The 25,300-nt window shown below is 43.7% G+C and overlaps 1 protein-coding gene across 1 annotated transcript; it reads left to right on the forward strand.

Moving 5' to 3' along the window:
• The first annotated feature begins 1,269 nt into the window (after window positions 1–1,269).
• LOC124705329 lies at window positions 1,270–9,563 on the forward strand. Its single transcript, XM_047237067.1, has 13 exons — window positions 1,270–1,653; window positions 1,781–1,952; window positions 2,023–2,240; window positions 2,957–3,020; window positions 3,257–3,329; window positions 5,025–5,102; window positions 5,290–5,447; window positions 5,600–5,768; window positions 6,520–6,979; window positions 7,210–7,590; window positions 8,058–8,261; window positions 8,597–8,730; window positions 9,102–9,563. The coding sequence occupies exons 1-13, from the start codon at window positions 1,285–1,287 to the stop codon at window positions 9,280–9,282; spliced, it is 2,661 nt and encodes an 886-aa protein (XP_047093023.1). The 5' UTR covers window positions 1,270–1,284; the 3' UTR covers window positions 9,283–9,563.
• Window positions 9,564–25,300: the final 15,737 nt, after the last annotated feature.

The raw sequence follows: 25,300 nt of genomic DNA on the forward strand, positions 1-25,300 counted from the left end.
GGTACAGTCCGGTATACCAGGAGGGGTATGCCGGAGCACGGGAAACAGAAGATATTGAGCTACAAATGCAAAGAAGCCGGAGCTCACAGCTAAAGATACCGGAGATCCGGCATAGGCTCAACTGTAGCATGTCGGCACCCCGGTCAAAGATTCCCTCAAGGACTAAACTTTAGCTTTAATCGAAGCCCTAACGCCAAAGCGGAAGATGACGTAAAAGAAGCCGGGCGAGGTCATCAACCCTCTGATTAAAGACAGAAGCGTCATCCCTGGAGCCAAAGAAGCTTTATAAAGTAGCTTAGGTCACCAAAGATACCCCTAGGGTTTCTTCCCCTCTAAGCCTCCTCTCCACTATATAAGGAGAGGAGAGGCACCCCTGTGCGGGACGATCGATTCTTGGGTAGTTCTGCAGTAGGAGATAGGCGAGCTGCCGTACATCTTCAACCTTCGGCCAGAGGCCAGGTTCTGTAGTTCCCCTTTGGTTCTTCGCGAAATACAAACCCTGAGATCTCCCTTTTACTCTAAACCTTCCCCTCACCCAGATCCTCAAGTGTACATCTGGCCCCTAACTTAAGCCTACCCATGGCATATGTTGTTACACCACGACGACACCGCGCACGGTACAATGCTCATGCCTCCGCCACCGTGAGGCTGCCACGCCCGAAGCCCTTCGCGGCGAGGATATTCTTGCGGGAGGACGACATTGAAACGTGGCGAGAGCAAGGAAGGAGGCGCGGCGAGATTGGAATGTGGAAGCGACGAGAAGGAAGGAAGGTGGGAGCGCTTTTTATTATACATCGGCGCCAGCGGGGCGTTCCGCAATAAATGCCGGCGCGGATGGCCACGTGGCCATCCACGACGAAACGCTTCTCTGCGTCGCCTGGAAAAGCCTGAGCGGCATTAACGTCGCTTGATCAGAGGTAGGCGACGGGTTTTAGACTTCCGTCGGGTCCACCACTCCCTGCGTCGTTTCTCACTGTGTCCGGCGCGTCCGAAGCATCCCTGTGGAGTGGGGACAGGCTCGAGGGCGTCGAATACCGTATTGAGCCATGCCGGGTGAAAGAAAGTTTTGGGACGTCGACTGGGAACAAAAATATGTCTAGTGCGCCCAAAAACATGACTGAAAATGCTCTTTTAAAATCGAGCTCGGTTCGAACGGCAGGCTTCCCATGGCAAGGGCGGTCGGACAGGCTGCGGCGGCCCCTTCTCCCTCCAAAACTTGAAAACCCGCCTATCTTATCCAAAACCCTCACTCCACTCTGTCCTCTCCACTAAACCCCGGTCACCATGGCCACCCCCTCCACCTCCGCCTCCACGCCCGCCTCCTCCTCCGCCTTCCCCCTCACAACCGCCGCCCGCTTCCCCCGCGCCTCCACATCCGGCACGCGCACTCCCGCCGTCGCCGAGCGGCGCCGCACGCGGCGGCGCCGGCTGTCCGAGGGGAGCGGCGGCGACCGCTCGGCTGCAGCGGGGGCGGTGGAGAAGGGCCTGCGCCTTGCCTTCCTGGAGCAGCTCGCGGAGCGCGCTCGTGCCGCCGATGCCCTCGGCGTTGCCGACACCATCTACGACATGGTCGCCGCTGGCCTGTCGCCTGGGCCCCGTTCCTTCCACGGGCTCGTCGCAGCACACGCCCTCGCTGGCGACGCGGACGGCGCTGTAAGTGGCTCTGCCTCTTAAATTTTGGTTGGGATATACTGCACGGTGAGAGACCAGGGAAGTCCGCATGAGGTGTTCGATGAAATGCGCTCGCCTCTTTGGGAGCTAAGTTCCTTTTCTAATGCAGATGCAAGCTCTTAGAAGGGAGCTAAGTTCCGGTGTGCGTCCTTTACACGAAACATTTATTGCTTTGGTCCGTGTCTTCGCCAAGAAGGGCCTTTCTACAAGGGCCATGGAGATTCTTGCTGCTATGGAGAGATATAAGTATGATATTCGCAAGGCTTGGCTAGTTCTTGTAGGTATGTAGTTTGACTTGTGTTGCATGTTCAGTTTGTTCATTGGATGGTTATTCTAGTCTTCTGTGAGCAGAGGAGCTAGTCAGGAACCATTATCTGGAGGACGCCAATAAGGTATTTCTCAAAGGAGCAAAAGGTGGTTTACAAGGAACTGATGATCTTTACGATCTTCTGATTGAAGAAGATTGTAAAGCTGGAGATCACTCCAATGCTTTAACAGTTGCATACCAAATGGAAGCTGCTGGAAGAATGGCGACCACATTCCATTTTAACTGTCTTCTAAGTGTGCAGGTGAGACCTTGATTTACACCATTTATTTGCTATTTGCTTTCCCCCCCTTATTTCCTTTTAGTTGTTCAGTTAACCTACTAGCAGAATATATAGATGCCAGGGATTATTTTCCATCATTAATTTGACCAAGGGAAGATAATCTATACTGATTAATTTATGAAAAAAAATGGATTTTGCACTCCCAGAATTGCAGAACATCAAGCAGCTTATGTAGCCCAGTAATGTGGTTCATGAAATATGAGTTAAGTACTAATGCTTCGACCATTCTCATCGTCACCACAGTGTGAGTTTTACTTACACCAATAGTGTTCTAGGGCTGTGTAACTAACTTGCAGACACCGACATATCAGCTGTTCAGTATCCATGTATATTTAGTACTGAATTTGTTAACTATTTACATATTAGTTGATTCTTCCTGGATTTGTTGGCATGGATCTGTCTCTTAACACATCACATGGTGGTAGACTGGTAGTAACATATGTAAAATTCTTAATTTGTTTGGACAGTCATTTGCATATTTGAGTATGTGCAATACTGGTTTGGTTAGTCTTAACTTGCTAACATCAGCTGTTTGAAGTTGAACTAGCGTTAGACTAAGAACTCCTCAGACAATATATCATCTGCTTTAGAAAGATGGTTTGTTGCATGTGTTTATGCCATCTTTACATTTTTTCACAAATATGATCAGTTTTTTTAAAGAAGTTCATTTTGTTCAGGCTACGTGCGGAATTCCTGAAATAGCCTTTACAACTTATGAAAACATGGAATATGGAGGTGAAGGTATGCCTGTTATTTTCAACAATTTTCTGCTATGTTTTTTTTTTTTGTTTTTCGTATGATTCTGTGCAAACTGTAATGGTACATACAAGTACTACCCTTCTTGTACAAGGGAAAAAAATCTGGCTAACTTATGCCATGCTTGCTATCATGACGTTCTCATGTAAACTAGATGCTGGTTCCTCCCTTTTGTTGGAACTTAAATTAAATTTCATACTGATTTTTCCTTCTCATTGTAGATTACATGAAACCTGATACCGAGTCTTATAATTGGGTTATACAGGCATTTACTAGAGCTACATCCCATGACAGGTATGCCTAATGTATATTTCCACCTATGTTTCTGCCATATATGTTGCTTTGTTCTATTTTCCTATTTAAACCAGTCAGGTTGTGAACACAATCATGTGTATTTGTATGAAACCTGTAATTTGAAAAGATGACTCAAGGTAAAAGAAACAAATGGATATTGGATAGTTATAGCTCCATGGCACATGCAAGGAATGCTCTAAAAACTGTAACGGTATCTCATGATGCTTGCTCATGGCACATGTATCATCGCTACCTACTATTTCTTAAACTTGTGCAAGCATCGAAAAGAAGCATGCCATGTTGACTGTATTAGCACTTCTTAAACTTGTGCAAACATCGAAAAGATAGGTCATTCAGTATTTGATTTAGGCAGCAGGCACTGTATCTAGGCCTTTCTTAAGAAGCTGTATTAGCATTTCTACTCTCCTCTTTTGAATGGAAATATGTGCAAGTCTCATCCATATTCTTCACGAAAATGTTTTTGCAGCTTTTGGTTCTTCTGTTTTTGCGAATCTTTCACCTAGTTTTCCGTTTAATCTTTCATGCTTTTGAAAGATCAAGGTCCATCGACTAGTGGAGGGCGAATAGAAGATTATCGCATTTTAACAAATTATATCTACTAATACTGAAGCAACAAGCAAACTTGCAAGGTCTAGCAAAAAGCAAGAACAAAGTAAAGCATGCAAGTGAAGAGCTAGATGTGAATACACAGGATCTATTCTGAAGTTCAAGTCGTTGGCGCTTCATCTTCGTTGGACAAGCTTAGGCCTGTAGCCCCAAAATCACTTAGACTTCACCGTCTCCTTGAGCTATGTTCACGAAGAACTCGCCCAATCACTCACGGGGGATCTTGGGTGCACGTTCCACACCTACAGAATGCATGGAACGTGCACTCGCATTCCACACCACATATAACACAACAATAGGAGCGTTTCCCTGAAGCACCGGCCTCAAAACCGCTGTATTCGAATGCACAACACCCAGGGCATCCCTGAAGGACAGAGTTCCCTAACTCCCAACAAAACAGTGGAATTTCTCGGTACCACCAGTTTTAACATCGGTGATACTGCTATTGAAGCGTTACCATGATGAAGCAACTTAGCCTAGCTAAGTATCAACCCTCGTAACAGAGGCCTACCTCGCTACATCCGGTATCAATACCGGTATCACCAAGAAACACAAATTCCATGTCCTGAAGAGATTTCAAAGGATATATGCTGGAAAACGTCTGAGTCCTAACTGAGCAACATCAAGATTCATCCACCAGCTTAGGTATCTTACCCCTCCTAATAGTATGGCTTTGTCTTGTACTACTCAATATGTGATTCTTGGAACCACCAAAAGGACTAGAAAACTATCTATAATCTTCTAGCTTCAAACCATCCTTCCACATCAACTTTTTAGGGATCAACAACTGCTGGCTAAGCCAATGCATTTGGACTAAACACATGTATACGCCCGCTAAATGTCCTTTAATCGTTCGTCATTAATCATCAAAACCCAATAGGGTGTACTAGATGCACTTTCACTTTTCTTTCTTGGCAATGAATCTTGGAATAATCATGATGTTACAATCTTTTTTGTGAAAACATGTTACATTCTGATACATGTTTGAGATCTTTTCATGACTTTTACTGCTATGAAGTATTACTCTTTTCTTTGTTGTCATTATTTATGGTGTTTTATCGTCTGCAGGGCACCGGATGTGGCAGAACTACTCGGGATGATGGTGGAAGACTACAAACGTATTCAGCCTAATGCAAGAACTTACGCGTAAGAACTTCTATTGTAGAATAGCCAGTATTTTAAGAGCTTACGTGTCTCAAAGGAAGCAAAGTGTGTCTATGTTTGGTTTCTGAATATCAATAGTAATGTTCTTGTTTCTAGTTTGTCGATTATCTTTTTTTAGTATTATATGTTTTTCTAAAGCAGTGACTTGATGATCAGCTACAATTTTCAGGTTGTTAGTGGAATGCTTTACAAAGTATTGTATGGTTAATGAAGCAATCAGACATTTTCGTGCTTTACGGAGAATTCCTGGAGGAACAAAAGTTCTATACAATGAAGGGAATTGCGGTGATCCACTTTCTCTCTATCTACGCTCACTGTGCCTTGATGGTGAGTTTGTACCCTTCTTTTTATTGCTTTGACACAACATGCATACTGTGCTAAAAAATATCTACTTTATGTCTTCTATACTTCTAGGAGCATTTGCATTATTGTGAACATTTTAGTACTTTCCTGAGCAGGTAACTTATTTTTATAACCAGGAAGAGCTGATGAGTTGCTTGAAGCATTAGAAGCAATGGCGGCTGACAACCAGACTATTGCACCCCGAGCAATGTTTTTAAACCGAAAATACCGCACACTGGTGAGCTCTTGGATAGAACCATTACAAGAAGAAGCTGATGTTGGCTTCGAAATTGATTATGTAGCCAGGTATGACTTTGAGACTTTTTTTTTAACATGACTTTAAGATGTTTGGGTTCTTACCTTTTAATACCCCTCCGTCCCATTAAAGATGTCTTAGATTATTTTGTCTAAATTTGGATGTATCTAGGCTCCAGCCTGCCCTACAAAATTGGGTAAAAGAACATCCACTGGCCTGTTGTACATACTCTTCAGTAAATAGCTTGTTACCTTTTAATACATTTGTTGCCAACCTGCCCTACAGAGTTGGTCAAAAGAACATCCACTGTGGCCTCACAAATCAGTGCGCGACTTTAAATTTGCATGTAGCTTGTGTGTTTTTGACACCTATTAAGCACTTAATAGTAAATCACTTAACGTTCTAGTCCTTTCGTGGGCCAGAATGTCGAGACTAAATGTACCCATAGATTGTGTTTTCATGTTACTAATGATACTAAAGTTTACGCTGCATGAGTAACATGAGTGTCGATGGAGTAGGGTACCATATGGTGAGAACACAAGATCGAATAAAGGTTTAAAATGTTAATACTCCCTCCGGCCCAAATTAATTGGTGCAGCCATGTACTAAATCCAGTACAAGTGTACTCTTAAGCCGTGTCAATTAATTTGGGCTGGAGGGAGTAACATGTATTGCTGTTGGACTGGAAATCTTTGTGGCTGCAACTCTGCAGAGATTTTATACCTGCAACTGCAAGTTTTGTTGTATACTCCTTTTCATTTTAATCTTACAATATTTGTTCCATCTGTGTTGGTTATGCAGATATATTGAAGAAGGAGGTCTTACAGGTGAGCGCAAACGCTGGGTGCCTCGCAGAGGGAAAACTCCTTTGGATCCAGATGAATTTGGATTTGCCTATTCAAATCCAATAGAGTCATCTTTTAAACTGCGGTGCTTTGAGGAATTGAAGTTATATCACCGCAGACTCTTAATTACATTGCGGAATGAAGGTCCTGCTATTTTAGGTGATGTATCTGAAGATGATGTACGGAGAGTAGTCGAAAGATTAAAGAAATTAGTTGTAGGGCCAAAGAAGAATGTTGTTAAGCCCAAGGCAGCCAGCAAAATGGTAGTATCTGAGTTGAAAATTGAACTGGAAGCGCAAGGGTTGCCTACAGATGGAACTAGACAGGTCCTTTACCAACGAGTTCAAAAGGCCAGGAGAATCAATCGTTCACGTGGTATACCACTTTGGGTTCCTCCTGTGGAAGATGACGAAGAGGTATGGAATGTGAACAATATATTTGGTACTACCTCTGATCCAAGTTAGTTGTCGCAGGTTCATTTAACCTAGATAGATTTAGGCAACATTTTGCCTAAATCTGCGATAGTTAATTTGGATCGGAGGGAGTAATTGTTGTGGCTGTTATCGTTACCACGTGACAGGCTGACACTGTTATCAGAAAATTGTGTCAATTTTTCTATATAGTCCTTTAATATCACTCTTGATAGGTCGACGAGGAGTTAGATGAAATGATCTCACGGATCAAGCTAGAAGATGGAAATACAGAGTTCTGGAAACGGCGTTTCCTGGGAGAAACTCGAAACCATCTTTGTGAACAAGATAGCAAAGAAGAAGAGCCAGATTTAGATGACGAGTTAGATGAGGAGGACGACGATGATGACGATGATGATGACGCCAAAGAAGCAGAGGAAGATGAGATAGATGATGAGGAGGTCATTGAGCGAACAAGAAATCAAGCTGGTGACGATGAGACTAAGGACAAACCAGCAAAAGGACCAAATCAGCATCTTCAAATGATAGGAGGCCAGTTATTGAAGGATCTAGAGAAGACTTCAGGTTCAACGAGGAAGTTGAAAAAAATACCCGAGGTAACTCATGTTTCCACGTGTTTTGAAGTATGTGCAACTTTTCTTTGAATTTATAAGCTTTCGATGTTGTAGGCTTTCAATATAGGAATAAGGCTTTCCCTGGACCTTCCAGCACATTTTTTTTTATTACCTATTGAACTGAAACTTTTCAATCATCTCAATAACGTCAAATGAGGCATAGCATTGCAACAAATAAGACTGCATTTTATATTTTGTATATGTATTCTCATCTTGACGTATCAAGAGTTAAAATAAGGTTTGGAAAGATATACCCAGGGAACTTGTAGGCTTTAGTCAATAGATTATAGCAAAACTATATTCGCTGTTTCCTCCAATCTGGAAGTTCATATTTGTAGCATTTGTTAGATACAAGTTGTGTCCATCTATTATGTAAGTTGGAAATAAGCAGTAAGAATTATTTTTCAGTGTCGGTTACAGTTTCTGAAGCATTTCCCCCGTCTCTGTAGATTGATGATGACGAAGATTGGTTTCCTGAAGATCCAATGGAAGCTTTCAAGGTTATGCGCGAGACAAGAATGTTTGATGTAGCAGATATGTATACTACTGCAGATGCCTGGGGATGGACATGGGAGAGAGAACTAAAGAATAAGATGCCACGCAAATGGTCACAAGAATGGGAGGTTGAGTTAGCTATTAAGATAATGAATAAGGTATTTTGGGTTCTCTATCCGAATTTTTAGAGTTGTTTACCCTGACATGATGTTGTGCCGTTGACTCCATGGCTTTCTTTGGCTAACCATCTTCTCTCACAAAGCTGTGGGCCTCTGCACTGCAGTTCTGCAGACTATGGGGCGCGATGAACATATTCTTTGTGTTACTGGAGTATCTTCAAGTTCAATACATTGATCTATTTACCAATATAATGTTTTTTCTTGGTTTCTAGGTTAGCCTGATTAGTGATATGGTATTGTGTCCGTGTTTTGGGCTTCTACAATTTTTTATAAATTTAGAACTGTGGAATATGACTTTTTTTGTTGAATTTCAGGTTATAGAGCTGGGTGGTACTCCGACTATAGGAGATTGTGCAATTATACTGCGTGCAGCGATGAAAGCTCCAGTCCCTTCTGCTTTTATTACAATATTGCAAACAACACATAGCCTGGGCCATAAATTTGGAAGGTAAATGTTAAATTTCTGCTCTTGCATTTTTTGTGAACCATTCAATGATGGTGATTGCTAATGCTGCATTGAATAAGTTACATCTGTGAGTTCTTGCCCACTTCATATTGGAACTTTAGTTCTTTATCCCTCTGACAAGGATTACCAACTTTTTTCTGATAATGCAGAACTAAGTGTTGTCTACTGCATTGTTCAGTTTCATATTTTCATTTGGAAGATATCACTATGTTTCCTACCATGATTTCATATTTTACTCATGGCCACCCACGTAATCTAGTGAACTGGAACTATGAGATTTTTTTTTTTTGTATGTGTGCCATGGTGTACTCTGTATGACTGACATACCTTCCCTTCTTTTGCACTGGACTCAGCCCGTTGTATGACGAGGTAATCTTGTTGTGCCTTGAGCTGGAGGAGATCGATGCGGCTATTGCTGTCGTCGCAGAAATGGAGACGAATGGAATCAAGGTCCTGGACGAGACCTTGGACAGGGTTCTTGCAGCCAAACAGTCCGGGAATGTGAACTCTGCAGTCCAACCACCAACCGAGTAGCATCCCTGTTTAAACTTGAACTCGGAAGCCCTCAGCAGCCGTGATCTGATATATCAGACGGAAATCACTCGGCTCCTTAGCAATGATAGGCCTAAGCTTGCCTTTACAAATTTTGATGGCGATTGGAAGCTGCTGCATGTGCAGATGGGGGAAAGATCAACGGACGTTTTTGCCATCCCCGTCCGTGTTAGCTTCGGTTTAGTCTGCACGTGTTGTATGATGTATCTAGAGATAACAGTCAGTTTTGATGGACGAAATGGAATGTGGCTCTTTTTCTGACACTAGTTTTTATTGTTTTACTTGGCATGTTTTGAAGCTCGGAATTTTCACAACCACTATTTGCTCCCTCCGTTTATATATGCAGGGCCAACTAGACCAACTAGAAGAGAGTTGTATGCCTCAAAGAAGTATGCAGTCAAGCTCATGTTTCTAAGATGTTCCAGTGATATACTTTTAACTCAATTTTCTTAGTTAGATTATTAGTCAAAGTTAGACTTGATTTCTTAGTTAGATTATTAGTCAAAGTTAGACTTGAAGCGACATTGTAAAAAATGAAAGCCAGTAGTTATCCTATTCCTAGGGGCTTATTTGGTTGGTCGCGAAGTGGTTTCCTAGTTTAGCTCATGCAAAAATCGGCAGTTTGGATGCTCACGCTTTTCCGCTTTGCATCGTACGATTCTTAAAGCACGTAGAACCTGTATGAGGAGGCATGCTTGGTTTGAGCGTTCCTGGCGAGCCAAGCTCTTCTCGCACTCGTGAGGGGAAATTTGCGTCGAACTTGTGCGAGCGAGAGATGGCGGGAGCTCGCACGCATAGGGGAAAATCCCGCGGGAGAAATTCGCTCACCTCCCGTTGAAACTCCACCCCTATTTACACCGCTGCGCCTTATCGGAAAATCCCCTGCCATCATTTCCCCCTTTCGAGCTCTCCATCCAGGGCAGCTGCTCACGGCTGACAAGTAGGTAAGCGAGCGCGTCTTCTCCGGCCGGTGTAACCTCGCCACGGCAGGTCATCATCTTCTTCCTCGCTAGCATGTCGACTTCCTCTGCCTCCTCGGACTGTCAGATCCACATGAGTAACATAGAACCCTAGCTTAGATCTGTTTGCCTAGATTTGTTTGCTTAGATCTGGCTAGTTTGTTAGATCTAGAGGTTGTTAGTTCATGCAAGATTTGTAGTTTCTTCATGAAGCATCTGGTAGTGGCAGATCAATGTCTTCTGCATATTTTCGTTGCTAAGTGTGATCTTCATTGTTGTGTAGGCCACGTAGAAGTGCAGTAGTTGGTACGAGGATTGCTTCTACACCGTATATGTCCTCTCCTTGTACCAACTTTGGACTTATACATGCCATCAAGCAAGCAAGATTATTGTAAGTGCTTGTTATTGTTCTTGCATGCAAGGTGTTTGATGTGTGCTATGTTGTAAGACCTTGTTAGTATGCTTTCATGTGAGGTGATTGATGCATGCTATGTTGTAATAGCTCATAAATATGCTTGCATGTTAGGTGTTTGATGCATGATATGTTCTAACAGCTCGTAAATATGCTTGCCTTTTAGGTGTTTGATGCATTCTATGTTCTAACAGCTCGTAAATATGTTTGTCTGTTAGGTGTTTGATGCATGCTATGTTCTAAGAGCTTGTTAATGTGTGCTCTCGTATTTTCATTTGTGCTGTGGGAAAGGAAAACTCGCCAGATCTATCTGCGAACTCCGTGTTGCTGGCGGAAGCGGCGGTGCCGCTCCGTTACAGGCCGGTGCCTCACAAGTGTTGCCCGCTGACGAAGAAGAACATCATGACATGACCACTAGCTTTGTCCACGTTCGTTCTAAACATGGTGTGTGCTCTCATCAAGAAAGGGGTTAGAGTGGACCTTTGGATTCATGTGAGCATGGTCAAACAGCATGAGGGCGTTCGCTGGGTGGAAGAGACCACATCAATCATGATGGACGACGCTTCCTACTTTGCCCACTTCAAGGTTCGATCAATGCACCTAATTTTTCAGTCATGCACTCAATCATAAGGTATGACAAGACGAACTAACTATCTTCTTGTTTGCAGAATCACCCGAAGGACGGTGATCTCACCAACTAGCCCATCGTGAAATATGCTACCAATCTCTCCCACTGTGATCCACTGCGCTCTTAGCCACCTCATGGAGCACAAGGCACATGCCACCAGGTACCTTGCGATGAGCCCTGAGTGCAGGATGCCATGGTTTATGTCTTCCTGAGGAGATATTACCTTTGAAGACCCCGAGTAATGGGTTCTTGTTGTGGTGCTCATTCTGGTGCTGATGACAATGATGTATATTTTTGGTGGTATCTAGGTGTGACGAGGAGGTATGTACTAACCCTCGGTTGATGAACTTATGTTGCATCACAAGCAGTTGTTCGTGGACTCATGGTGTAACAATCTAATCCACTGCTAGAACTATGTTTATGTTGCTCTGCCTGAAATGATACTTTTTCGAATACCTTAGGTGCAGTGCTGGTCGTTTTGGTAAGGTCACCACGAAGCGGGCATGGTAACCGTATGCGGGAAATGACTCGTAACCAAACGCAGGCCAAAAGCGCGAAAAAGGGCAGAACCAAACAACGGGGCATGGGCTTCTACTAGGATGCTCAAAAGGCCTTGCTGGCAACCAATCTAGTTGCACAACTTGTCGGTGAGGTCACATTACCTCCTATAGCTTCTACGGAGCTAAGTTTCACAGATGCAGCGAAAACGTGTGAGCAACCAAACGGGCCCCAGGATGCAAGAATTTTGGTGGTAGAGCATGCAACATTAGTAAGCATGGAACAACATGTAGTGTCTCCATGAAGATGAGAGAAATTTTACATTAAAAAAAGACGAGAGAAAGAGGTAGAGTTATTCTCATACTTTATATATGGTCCACGATCTCCTCACCTCCTCACACATGACTCTGATCAACAGATGAGCCGTTTCGATTACCGTCCAGGACGGGCTTTCACTCCTACGTCTAAAATTTAGTGTGGGCTCAGCAGGTCCATAAATATTAGAACATTGGTTTTGATCTAAAATACTGGGAACCAAGCGTGGCTTGAAAAAATTAACATACAGGCAAAGACCTTGACGCAAAGTCTGAGAAATTAGGCACCGTTGTGTGCTATCGAAGGCCTGGGGTTCCACCTCGGCCTAACCCACCCGTTGATATCATGGAAAGGAATCTTATTTTTATCACCAAAACCATAATTACGTCGGCAGTTGCAGATTCTTACGCAGTGTGATCTCCAAGGTCGTTTGATTCTTCAATCTGGAACCAAATCTTTCGGATTTCCTTAAACGACATGGCGTTCACACACACCCTACGAATGATAGAGTTGGTAAGGTTCATACTATGATCGGAGTAGATCAATTGGTGAAATATCTTTCCTGCGGTGCGACTTCTTCAGGTCGGAAGTCAAGGAAATATCTTCCCGCACTGAGACATCTTCTAATCGAAAGTTGTAGTTCGGAAAATACATTGTCCACAGAAGAACCTTTTCAACATCCTTGGAACCACTTCTCCCGAAACTAACCTTTTCATGTCAAAGGCTTCATAACCCTATCCCATAGACTTAACTCTAAGTTATCGCAAGACCCATCAAGGTCAGATCAAAGCAACAAATTCATTGAGAACTCACGCGAGGCCGATATCTCATTATGGATGCTGGTCGAGGCTTGTTGACAATATATTGGGCAGCCCATATTTCTATGGCCTATGGTCCTATACACCATCCATCCCACGACGCACAAGGATGCAAGGTCACACCGAAGGCTGCACCGATCTAACCTTTCGTGTAATATTTGAATTTTAGAAGAAAAAATCATTAACATCCCACCCATCCTACTTTAGAAAAGAAAATTCCCAAAAATTCTTCCAGCATGACATTTGTCGTGCCACACATGCTGCAATTGGGGGAAGAGACAGAAAAAAACTTTAAAAGGAGTAAGGATGACAATTTTATCCACGACTACGGTTACCTCATGCATCTAAAATGCATATATATTATTTTTAGTTTATTATGCCGTATTCCATGTAGACATGAAAATCATGCTTTGCGTATTCTTGACTTTCAAGGACCTTCGCGAACTCAGAAAGACCTGAGATGTTTCCTATGGAAGTTTTATGTAAGAGGAAAACCTGGAGCACTTAGACCTCACATGGGCAAGCCATAGGGCCAAAAGAGGGTCCATGGCGCATGGGGATACCCCCTGCACACCATGGGGAGCACTTAGACCTCACATGGGCAAGTCATAGGGCCAAAAGAGGGTCCATGGCGCATGGGGATACCCCTTGCACACCATGGTTAGCACTTAGACCTCACATGGGCAAGCCATAGGGCCAAAAGAGGGTCCATGGCGCATGGGGATACCCCCTGCACACCATGGGGCCCACTTTCACCCTCGTGTCTCTAATGCCATCGATCTTTGCGCACTTGGATTCGTCTTGACCTAAAAACCCCTATATATCCAACCGCCTTCATGATCTTGAAGCACAACGCATCACAAATACATAAACATGAACATAGAAGGTCCAAGGAAGATTGGAAGGGGAAATGCCGCTGGAGCGCCATGAGCTCGCATTGTCAACCTCTCCAACAACATTTCCTTCATCTCAATGATGAAGAGGGAGTAGTCCACATCCGAACTATGGGTTTGTGGAATTATATTATTGTTTCTCTCTCTCATGCTATCAATGCTCTAGAGCCACACGAGCTACACTCATGTTTGTCGCTATCTATTTGTAACTACTTTGTGGTGGATCTTTTGCTTTTTATGAGATGAGTATTTTAGATTGTAATTTTCAGTTTATGTTTGATGAAGGAGTAGATCTTTATTATATACCATATTCTTGATTACAAGTTTTGATCTAACTAGTATGATGAGGGAAAGAGAGGGGTAACGTGTGCAGTAATTGAAATAATATGGTAGTATAGAACTGGACAGTGACCAGAAAGTTTGGGGTCCTACAATAGCTTTTACATTCCGCTGTTACCCCATTAGGGATAAATGAATGCATGTATCTTTCAAGTTAGCATATTTGATATTTAATATCATGTTATGCATAGAAGTAAAGGCAATACTCGGTTTATCTTAAATATGGTTATATGGTTTGTGGAGTAAACGCAATATCATGTTATGCATAGAAGTAAATGCAAACCCACATGGGCATGGCATGGCACGATTTTATACCCATAGGTTGTACATGTATCCTACCCGTTAAGTCGTTGGTAGGGCATAAGTATAGCCTTATATTAGCGGGTATATCCATACCCTACATGTTTATACTAACATGCGGGCCTTATTTGTGCAGCTCCAACTTATGCAGCTTCACTTAGGCCTAGCAGGCAACAACCTACCCATGGTAGTAGCGCAAGGGTTGGTAGCGGTCAATGAAGCTGAGATATATAATTGATTTTTTTATCAAATGTGATATCAATGTAATTTTTGAATGATGTGTGTACCATTTGGTCAAACCACTGGGTACCCAATAAATACGTGTATGAGGTACCTGTTGGGTATGTATATGGATGTGGGTAAATATACCCGTATGCGCAGGTATAGATAAAATTTTATACCCACTTGATATACAAGTATGGATAGGCTAATAATATACCCATACCCTATTGCAACCCTAGATGCTCATTTGATTCATAGGATACGAAAAGCATAGAAATAGGACAAACATAAGATTGAAATGCCATGCCTACCTAAATCCTATGAATTGATTGTAGCAAAGGAATTTTCCATGAGGTATGGCTTATTGTTTTTTCTATAGAATTTACACTGCAAGATTTCAATAGAATTAGTTTCTGTATGATATGTTCCTATAAATCAAACAGATTGTGTAGAATTTTTTTCCCACATAATCCAAATCCTACATAATTTATATACAAATTCTATGAATCAAAGAAGGCCTTAACCTGGATTGGTATTTTTCTAATGGGCACCTAATTTAATCCTTTAACTTCTTTATGAAGACTCTAACCGTTCAACTCTTTTTTTTTTGAGGGTTCTCTAACCGGTCAGCCATTCCAAGGATTTTCACGACACAATGCCACTTATTGGTTTAGTTCACATTCACCACTATCCGAGAGAAGCAAACCTACTTCTCATGAATTAGCTAGGACTAGTTTCCTTGATAAGGTCTCGCATAATTCGTTTCTGAGCTAGCTGAGGCTCCCGTTGGATGAGCTCCCTGCCGCCGGCCATTCCCCGCCCCTCCACCGCCACCTTCCCTTTCCAGGCTTCCCAAAACGCGGCAGAGGGTGCGGATGTCGTCACCAGGTAGGTCGCGCAGAGGGTCATCTTCTCGGGGCACCGCTCAGCCTCGCGAGGAGTCTCGTAGTGCATTGGAGCTAGATCTACACGACAAGCTGGTCCGCCGCTTCTACCTCCTCTACATCCTGCAAGCTTCGCTGGAGGAGCGCACAGCCATGTGTGAGCCCAATGGGTGGCGGCCCCCTCTCCCCCGAGATCTCCCGAGACAGATCCGATATCTGGAGGCGCGGATCGCGGCTGGAGGGGGTGGCGATGGTATCCCACCGCCCTGAGCCTCCCAACGGCGAGGCGCCGCCCATCTGCGCTTCTAGTCCAGGTGAAGGGTGGAGAGGAGGAGCACCATGCTCTGTTCACTGGTGCGTTCGAACCAGATGCGGGTTCCCAGGCGACGTGTCCGACCCGAGGTCCTGCTCATGGCGGAACCACCTCGGTGTTCGTGCACGCCACGCCACGCATCGGCGCTTTCTACACCGCCTCCAAGGTCTCCCAGGGCCACGCGTCCGTCCGCCACTCTCTCTGTTGGTCCGCTCAGGCTGGCTTTGCTTCAAGATGAAGCTCTCTCTCGCTACCCTTGCTCCCACTTCGCCGTGCTTCCACCCAGAGGCGCCCAACGCTGGTGCCGCTCGGTGGATATGGAGGAGAGGTTTCGGAGGGTGGAAGCGAGGTTCAAGGCCTGGCGCGACAAGGCAGCGAGCGGGGGTTCGGAGGAGAAGGAGGTGGCTCCATCTTCGCGAGCTTGGTGCCAGATCCATGTCGATCCGGGCCGCGGTTACCGCTTGCTGGATTGGGCGAGACGGGGTCCGAGGAAGGAGCGGCGCGCGGTCCTCGATCTGCGGCGGATTCGGGAGATTGCGATTTCACTCTCTGCATCAGCTCGTTTGGGCCGATCCTAATCCAAGTCTCGCAGCATGGAGGCTTCATCGTCTCCAGGCGGGCAGCGTGCTCGTCAGGCTGCTCCACCGGAGTTGGGGCCGCCTGCCATGACCCCCGCGGTGGTGAAGCCTGGGTGGAAGAGGAAATCTCTGCGGAAAATCTTCTGCGACGAGCTCAAGGGCAAGGAAGAAGTATCATCGGTGGTTCCGCGCAGCACCATGAGGGCCTCCCGCCAGCCAATCCGGCGGGTTGGGCAGCAAGGCCATCCCAGGTAGGGATGGCAATGGGTACCCATGACCCGCTTACCCGTCGGGTAAAAACCCAATAGGAATACGGGTATGGGATAAAATATTACCCATGGGTTTGTAAACGGGAAAATATCATACCCATCGGGTAGAGCGGGTACGGGTATGGGATTGTACAACCCATACCCGTGTACCCATTTACCCATATAAATTTGACAAGTGGGGAGCTGGAATGTTTTGAACTACTTACTTTTCCCTTAACCACGTCTTCACATTGCTTGGTTGAACCTCACGCTTTCTGATCTGACAATCGCTGGTAGGTTAGTGAGGATTAAACCACTATTTAGGATCGCTTAACCTCATTTCATATTTTTTGAACAACTTGATACGTTGTAAGCGCGGGTATTTTTTACCCGCGGGTACCCATTTACCCTGCCGGGTGACGGGTATGGGAAAAACTTGTACCCGTTCGCGGGTATGGGTACGGGTGATGGGTAAGATTGAAGGCGACGGGTACGGGTATGGGATAACTCTACCCGTACCCATACCCTGCGGGTGCCATCCCTAATCCCAGGCGTCCTCTCTCACCTCTGTCAATGGCCATGGTGGAAGCAAACCGCCAAATGCCGCCAATGTGGGACCCGATCAGCAAAGCAGACGGATGTTCGCGCAGGGATCGTATTGCGGCAACATCGCTTCTGGTTTTCAGTTACCAAGCCTTGCTGATGGAGAAGACTCTGCAAGTGCTGGTGGCAGAGAAGAAGGAGGGCTGAGGCTCCAGCCTCGGCGACAAGCTTTTGGGCTTTTGGCTAGTGTTTTGTCTGGGCGTTTAGCCGTTGACAGAGTACCCAGGGTAGGAGAGATAGATTACTTTTGGAACAACTTTTGCTCGGAGGTGGATGAGGTGGAAAGCTTCTACAAGCAGCTATGGCATATTCCTTCGGATCCTACCAAACCACTAGGGTAGAGACGTCCCTGTACAAAAAGGGGTGAACCTAGGGTTCGCGTCTCCCCCTTGAAGCCGCCGCCACCACTCACCCCTGATCGTCCAGGCTTGTGTGTGCTCGGTGTGGAGGACTTTGATCAAGAGGAAGCTCTGAGCATGGCTGATCGGGGGAGAGGTCGTGGTCGTGGTAACAGCGGCAGAGGAGATCGACAGCAACATCAGATTCAACAGTTTCAGCCGGACTACAACCAAATGCAAGGTTTTACCTATCCACCACAAGCTCCTTACGGTTTTATGCCTGATGCTATGCCTCCACCTTGGTTTGGAGGACCTTTTCCTCCCTACCCTCAGCAACCTTTTGGTATGCAACCAAACCAGTGGGTGAATCCTCAGCAAAATGGTGGTAAGGGGCAACAGATAGCTGGAGACTATGGTGGCAGGAACAATAACCAACATGGGAGATTTCAACAGAAGAAGAAAGGGCCTGCTCAGATAGAACATACTGGATCAAGTTCTTTGAACTATGAAGATAACATCTGTGAGGGGTGTGGTGAACCAGGACACCTGAAGGCTGCCTGCTCAAAAGGTGCTTGCTGCTTCAACTGCAAGGCAAGCAATCATGCAGTGGATGATTGCCCTGTGCTCAAGAGGCCTCACTAGATTGCAAGGTATATTGGTAGCTCTGCAAATGGGCTTGGTTTCTATCATATTGAAGCTCCTGAAGTTAGTGTTAACCCCATTAGTTCTACAAGGAATTGTGGTGTGGTGACTATTGAGGATGGAGAAATTAGTAGAGAGGACTTGGCTAGGGAGTTCTCCAACATATATAAGACAAATTGGTCATGGCAAATTAGAGAGCTTGGTGACTGGTCCTATCTTGTGAAATTCCCTCCTCACATCCATGTGGAGCAAGTGATTGGCTACCCTAGGTCTGGCCTAGCAAAAGAAGGGGTTACTGTCTCGGTCACTAAATGGTTTGATGACCCAGAGCCTGTGGAAACTTTAGCAGAAACTTGGATCCAGATAAGAGGACTGATGCCTCCATGGTGTGAGTGGAACATCATTGACCAAGATGTTTCAGTGTGTGGTTTGCTGAAAAAGGTAGATTGGCAAAGCATCTTCAAGAATTGTGCTGAAGTGGTTAGAGTAGAAATTCTCTGCAGAGATCCTAATAGAATTCTTGCTGGTAGATTATTCAATTTCCATGGGAAGCTCTTTCAGCTGCAGTTCACTGCTGAGTTACCAACTGCAAATGGAGTTCAGGGAGAAGTGCTTGCTGGATAGGACAGTGGTAATGTAGGAGGAGGACCTAGATTTGGGACCAATTGGATGGATACTGATGGGAGGTCTGAGGCAAACAGGAATACCACTAACTCGCAGTCTAGTGGTGGCTCAAACCAACAAGTAGAAACTGTCAATGCTTCTCATGGAAGACAGGTAACCTTACTTGCTGCTGACACAACTGAGGAGGAAGTGCTTCCAGGGAGTGAAGTGTACAAGTTGATGTTGGAAAAAGGGGCCATAGGAACAGATGGACAATTCATCTGGGATGATTGTAATACTACTGATGAGGGTGTGAGGTCTGAAATCACAAGCTTCTGGCAGGATGAGGGGCAGTCCTTTGCTGAGAAGATGGAAGAAGCTATTGCAGAACAACTCCACTTGCCAGAGGATATTATGCCAGCTTTTGATGGTCTGATGAAAAACAGAGAATCTCAGGGGGCTGGAAAGAAACAAAAAATGGCTTGGGGGCCTGTGCAACCTCTCAGACAAAGTGGCATAATTGACAGGTCCAAGAATGTGATGGACAAAGCTATGGTGCTGAAGGAGAAGAAGAACACTCTAGGAACTGCTACAAAAATGACAGGTATAATCGAATCTAATCCTTTTCATGTTCTGCAAGTAGATGAGTTAGGTGATATGGCTAGGAAAATAGGTATACATGTTGATACAACTGCTTTAGATGATGCAGTGGATTCAGATAGTTGTGGTAGTGCTAATGTTCAGGTGCTCCCATCTAGTAAATCTTTGGATAATTTTTTTAAATGTAGGACAATGTGAGAAGGTAGGGGTTTTGTCAGTTACAACTAACTGCCCAAAAAATCCTGATCAGTATAATAAAGATCATGAGTTTGATGATAAGGGTGAGAATGTGTGGGTGTATGTGACTAGGAAAAAACGGGGCAAGCACCCCAGGAAAATCTTTAGATGAAGTGTGGCTTTTGGAATGGTAGAGGGATTCAAGCCCTTGGTAGACAGAAATACATTGATGAAAATCTTGTTCCTTTGCAATTAGATTACATTGGCTTCCAGGAAACAAAAAGCAACAGTTTAGTAATTCCTTTCTAAAGTGTGTGTTAGGCAATAGAAACTTTGCTTGGAACCACCTCCCTGCAGTTGGATCTGCAGGAGGGATTTTGGTTGGGATTAATCTTGATCTTTCTGATGTTATTGCTTGGGACATTAGGAATTATTCTGTCAGTGTAGTGGCTAGGAATAAAATAGTTGAGGTTGTTGTTAGGATCACCACTGTCTATTGTTCTCCCTATGAAGAGAAAAAAGATGAGTTTATCTCTGAGTTACATGAGCTATTCCTTCATTGGGAAGGAGCTGCTATTATTGGTGGTGATTTTAATCTTGTTAGATCCCAATCGGATAAAAGTAATGGTAACATTGATCATAGATGGGCTGACAAATTTAATGCATGGATAGATATTTGGGCCTTGGTAGAGATTGGGCTATCCGGAAGGGCTTTTACTTGGGCCAATAACCAGGAAAACTTGATCATGAGTAGAATTGATAGAATCTTTTGTACAAGCTGAGTTTGAGGAGAGATTCCCTCTAGCTCATGCTAGAGCTTTGCCCGGGGTTGGGAGTGATCACACCCCCATTGTCCGGGATTACGGATGTGATCAAATACCAAAGAAAAGTGGTTTTAAATTTGAGAAGTGGTGGATATCTAGGCCTGACTTTAAAGATCTAGTGATCAAGGCCTGGAGTTTAGCTAGGGGAAACAAATCTGATATTGATAGTTGGCATGACAAATGTAAATACTTTAGGAGACTAGCTAGAGGCTGGAGTGCTAATCTAGAGGTTGACATTAGGAAACACAAAAAAGAACTTATGGAGGAATATGATACCCTTCATATTTTGGCTGAAACCCAACCTCTAGATGAGTTGAGTAGGAAAAGATTAGATGACATCTTTACTGAACTTAATACTTATTGGGTCATTGAGGAAACTAAGGCTAGGCAGAGATCTAGAGATAGGAATATCCTGGAGGGAGATAGAAATACAGCCTATTTTCATGCAGTTGCTAATCAGAGAAGGAGGAAGAAAAGAATTAACAGTTTAGAAGGGTCTGATGGGCCTGTCAATGATCAAAAAGGCATGCTTAGGGTAGTGACATAGGCATCCCCAATGGGCCTGCCGAAGATAGTACCCAGGGTTTACTGAAGGCCCACGACTCGAAGAATAAGAAGAATCGGAAGCCCAAGTTGATATTAAGGAAAGTTAGAATTGTATTAGGAGATGATGTTTGTAATCTTGCGGGATGAGTTGGAAACCCTCTCGGACTCTGTAACTTGTACAATATGAATCCCTCGGCTCCACCTCCTATATAAGGGGGAGTCGAGGGACAAAGAAAGCATCGAATCATTGTCTCTCAAACCCTAGTTTTCATAATCGTCGAGTACTTTTCGGCTGAAACCTTCGAGATCTACTTGCCCTCTACTTCCAACTAAACCCTAGTCTACAACCCGTAGGCATTGATAAGTTAATCCCTTGTCAGGTAGCAAATGAGTTTTATAAGGAGCTGTTTAAAAAAGAAGAAAGACCTGATATTAGATTACTAGATGACTTCTTCTCCATAGAGGAGAAAGTCACTCCACAGGAAAACATAGATTTATAAAAAAAATTATCTGACAAAGAGATTAAGGAGGCAGTTTTTGGTTCTTATGCTGAAGGAGCTCCTGGTCATGATGGACTATCCTTCCTTTTCTTTCAAACCTTTTGGGAGATTATTAAGGAGGATCTCCTTGAGATTTTTGATGTTTGGCATAATAATAGACTAGATATATATAGATTAAATTTTGCCATGATCACTCTGATACCAAAAGAGGATGATGCAAAAGAGATGAGGAAATTTAGACCTATAAGTCTGTTGAATTGTGTGTTTAAGATTTTTACCAAATTTATTACCAGTAGATTCTCCTTGTTGATTGACATATTGATTTCCCAACAACAATCTGCTTTTATTAAAGGGAGGTTTATTTTAGAAAGTGTTGTCTCAGCTCATGAGATCATACATGAGGTATATAGGAAAAAAATATAACGGTTTGGTTTTTAAAATAGACTATGAAAAGGCATATGACAGGGTAAACTTAGATTTTCTGTATGAAATTCTGCAACTTAGAGGGTTTGGTGAGAAGATTATCTCTATGATCAAACAAATAACCCAAGGTGGGTCTGTTGGGGTTAAGGTTAATGATATTGAGGGGGATTTTTTCTTACTGGTAAAGGCTTAAGACAGGGGGACCCCTTTGCTCCCCTGTTGTTTAATTTCGTGGTTGATGTTTTCTCCAAAATGGTGAATAAAGGAGCATCATGTGGCATGATCACATGGTTGTGTCCACATCTAGTTCCTGGTGGGGTCATTAGTTTGCAGTATGCAGATGATACCCTGCTCTTCTTGCAAAACAATGAAAGGAATGCTACAAACCTTAAATGGACACTTACTTGTTTTGAACAAGTGTCAGGGATGAAAATCAACTAACACAAAAGTGAGTTGATGGCTATAAACATGGAAAACTCAGAACTTGCTCCTTTTTTAGATATTTTCCAATGTGTGGCTGGGAAGTTCCTGTTAAATATTTAGGTCTTCCTCTGCATTTTAGTAAACTTGAAAGGGAAGACCTGCAACCTCTGGTTGATAATCTTCTTAGTAGAATGGCAGGGTGGAGAGGGAAACTTCTGTCCTTGGAGGCAAAGAGGATTCTCATGCAAACTGTCTTATCTAGTATTCCTATATACATGATTTCCTTCTTTAAATTTCCAAAATGGGCTCTCAATCTTATTAATACCCAGATAGCTAATTGTATGTGGTATGATGTAGATGGAAATAAGAAAATGCATTTGGCCAATTGGCCTTCCATTTGTATGAAGAAAGAGTATGGTGAGCTTGGTATACCTAATCTCCAAGACTTAAACATTTATTTAGTGGGCTCCTGGATTAAGAGATACATTTATGGGGAGGGTAGCTTATGGAAGAAAATTGTAGATGCTAAGTATAATACTAGAAACCCGAATATCTTTTGCTGCCACGACATAAATCCTTCAGTCTTCTGGAAAGGTTTAATGTGGGCATCTAGAGCAGTTAAATTCGGTTATAAATGGAAGATTGGTAATGGTAGGACTATTAGATTCTGGGAAGATACTTGGTTTGGTAATGCACCTTTATCTATCCAGTACTGGGATATCTACTTTGTAGTTAATCAGCAGATGAAATTTGTTGTTGATTTGTGGGATGGTCAACAACTAAAGTGTGACTTTAGGAGAACCTTTACACCACAAATGATGGAAATGTGGTTTGAGTTAGTGGAGGTTTCTCATACTATTAATTTTTCTTTAGAAGAGGATCAACCTATTTGAAAATATGAATCCAAAGGGGTCTATTCTTCTAAATCTCTGTATGCTGTCATTAACTTTAGAGCGATCCAACCAGTTTTCCTGCCTTCTATCTGGGAGTTAAAAATCCCACCTAGAGTGCAGATCTTCCTCTGGTTACTATCCCAGAACAAGATCATGACTAGGGATAATCTTAGACGCAGAGGCATCCAAAAACCCCTATATTGTGAGCGCTGTAGTGAATTAGAATCTGTTAAGCACTTGTTCTTTGACTGCTTAGTGTCTAGATTGCTTTGGGTTGTGGTGCAAGAGATTTTTGATATAGAAATTGTTGACTACTTATCACTTGCATCAAAATGGCTTTGCAATAAAAAAAAATTGAGCAGTTTAATGTTGTTTCATCTGCTGTTATGTGGTGCATTTGGAACAACAGGAACCAGTTGGTGTTTAACAGAAAATCTTGGATTTCTATGAAGCAGGTGTGGGGCCTACTCCTATCTTATCTAAAGATTTGGCAGATTCCATTCAAAACCATGGAGTGGGATCTGGTGGAAAAGTTCAAAAGCGCCCTGGTGAGAAATTTGAAGATGACGCAGACGCTGATGCCAGACTGAAGTGCACATCCTTTGACTGGATTTCGACCTGGAAGTTTTCTTCGACTTCTCTCCATCAAGGACGCGCCTCTGAAGCTTACCTGCTGAAGAACCCATAGGATGCTGACAACATCAATGTGGTGATCTGAAAGGGCATGGTCTTAGCGTGAGGAGGCGGTGCGTTAATGCATATATCATTGCTGGTGTTGTTCTGCTTTCGGAGCTTAGTTTTAGCTGGACTAATATGTGCTGCTTTTTTTTGAAATAGAAATATTAAGCTAGCAAGCCGCCTCATTAAAAACCTTCCAGTCCCCTTCGGTACCCTGGTAAGGAAAAGAGTGCGTCTGAAACTTGCTGCTACACAGTTAAATTATGGTTACATCACTTAGAATCTTATCAAGGAGGAAGCTAGGGGGATCATCGTCCCAATTACAAGAGATCTTATTACTATAACTATAACTAGCTAACTCATGAGCCACTTGATTTGTTTCCCGAGGACAGAATTTGAAGCAGACATTTCCAATATTTGAGGCTTTATTGATACAATCTGCATAGACCGCCGCTGAGTCATTCCACCACCTGTGCTCTCCAGTACAAGCTTCAATAGTTTCCAAAGAGTCTGATTCAGCAATAACCTTGTTACAACCCAATCTCTCTGCCAAAGCTAGACCATGTTTCATTGCATGGGCCTCAGCCAGCGCCACTGAGGAGACATGTGATAGAAAGGAACAGCTAGCCGCAACGAGGCGGCCTTCATAATCCCGGATCACAGCACCCACCGCCCCAGCACGGTCATGTACATGAAATGACGCGTCAACATTGAGTTTAAGAACTCTAGCCTCCGGCCTAGTCCATCGCTCGGACCTCGGGTCGCCTTTACCTTTGCTCTTGCTTGCATTTGCTGTAATTGTTAAAATCGACATTTTGCATTTGTATATAGGAGGCACATCCTCATTATGCGTACGACGTCTTCTAACCACCACAAATACCAAGCTGCCACCGCAACAGTTTCCTTCAGCTTCACTATTTGGAGACCCAGGTGTGCATTATCTGGAAGACATAGAATATGTTCAAGGATAGCCGATCCTGCCCTATCAATAGACTGAGCTGCCTCCATGACCTCACATAATCCAAGGTGGTTCCATATTTCATGTGTCGTGTCGCATGTAAATAAAAGATGGTGAATATCTTCTGCGCCCCTATGGCAAATGGGACATTCTCAACTTGTCCCAACATGTCTATTAGCCAGAATACTTTTTAGAAGAAGGATTCCATGTAGAGCTCTCCATATGAAAATTTTAACCTTACCCGGTATTTGTAGCTTCCAAAGAATACGCCAGACAAGGTTCGAAATTGAGGTTCCTGGCAGAGCCAAATGTGCAGCCTGGTGTCCAAATAGGTGATGCCATTGCTTATGATAAGCTGACCGGACGGAAAAAAATCCATGCTTCG

This window comes from Lolium rigidum, chromosome 4 (assembly GCF_022539505.1).
Source record: "Lolium rigidum isolate FL_2022 chromosome 4, APGP_CSIRO_Lrig_0.1, whole genome shotgun sequence".
In the NCBI taxonomy this organism is placed as follows: Eukaryota; Viridiplantae; Streptophyta; class Magnoliopsida; order Poales; family Poaceae; genus Lolium; species Lolium rigidum.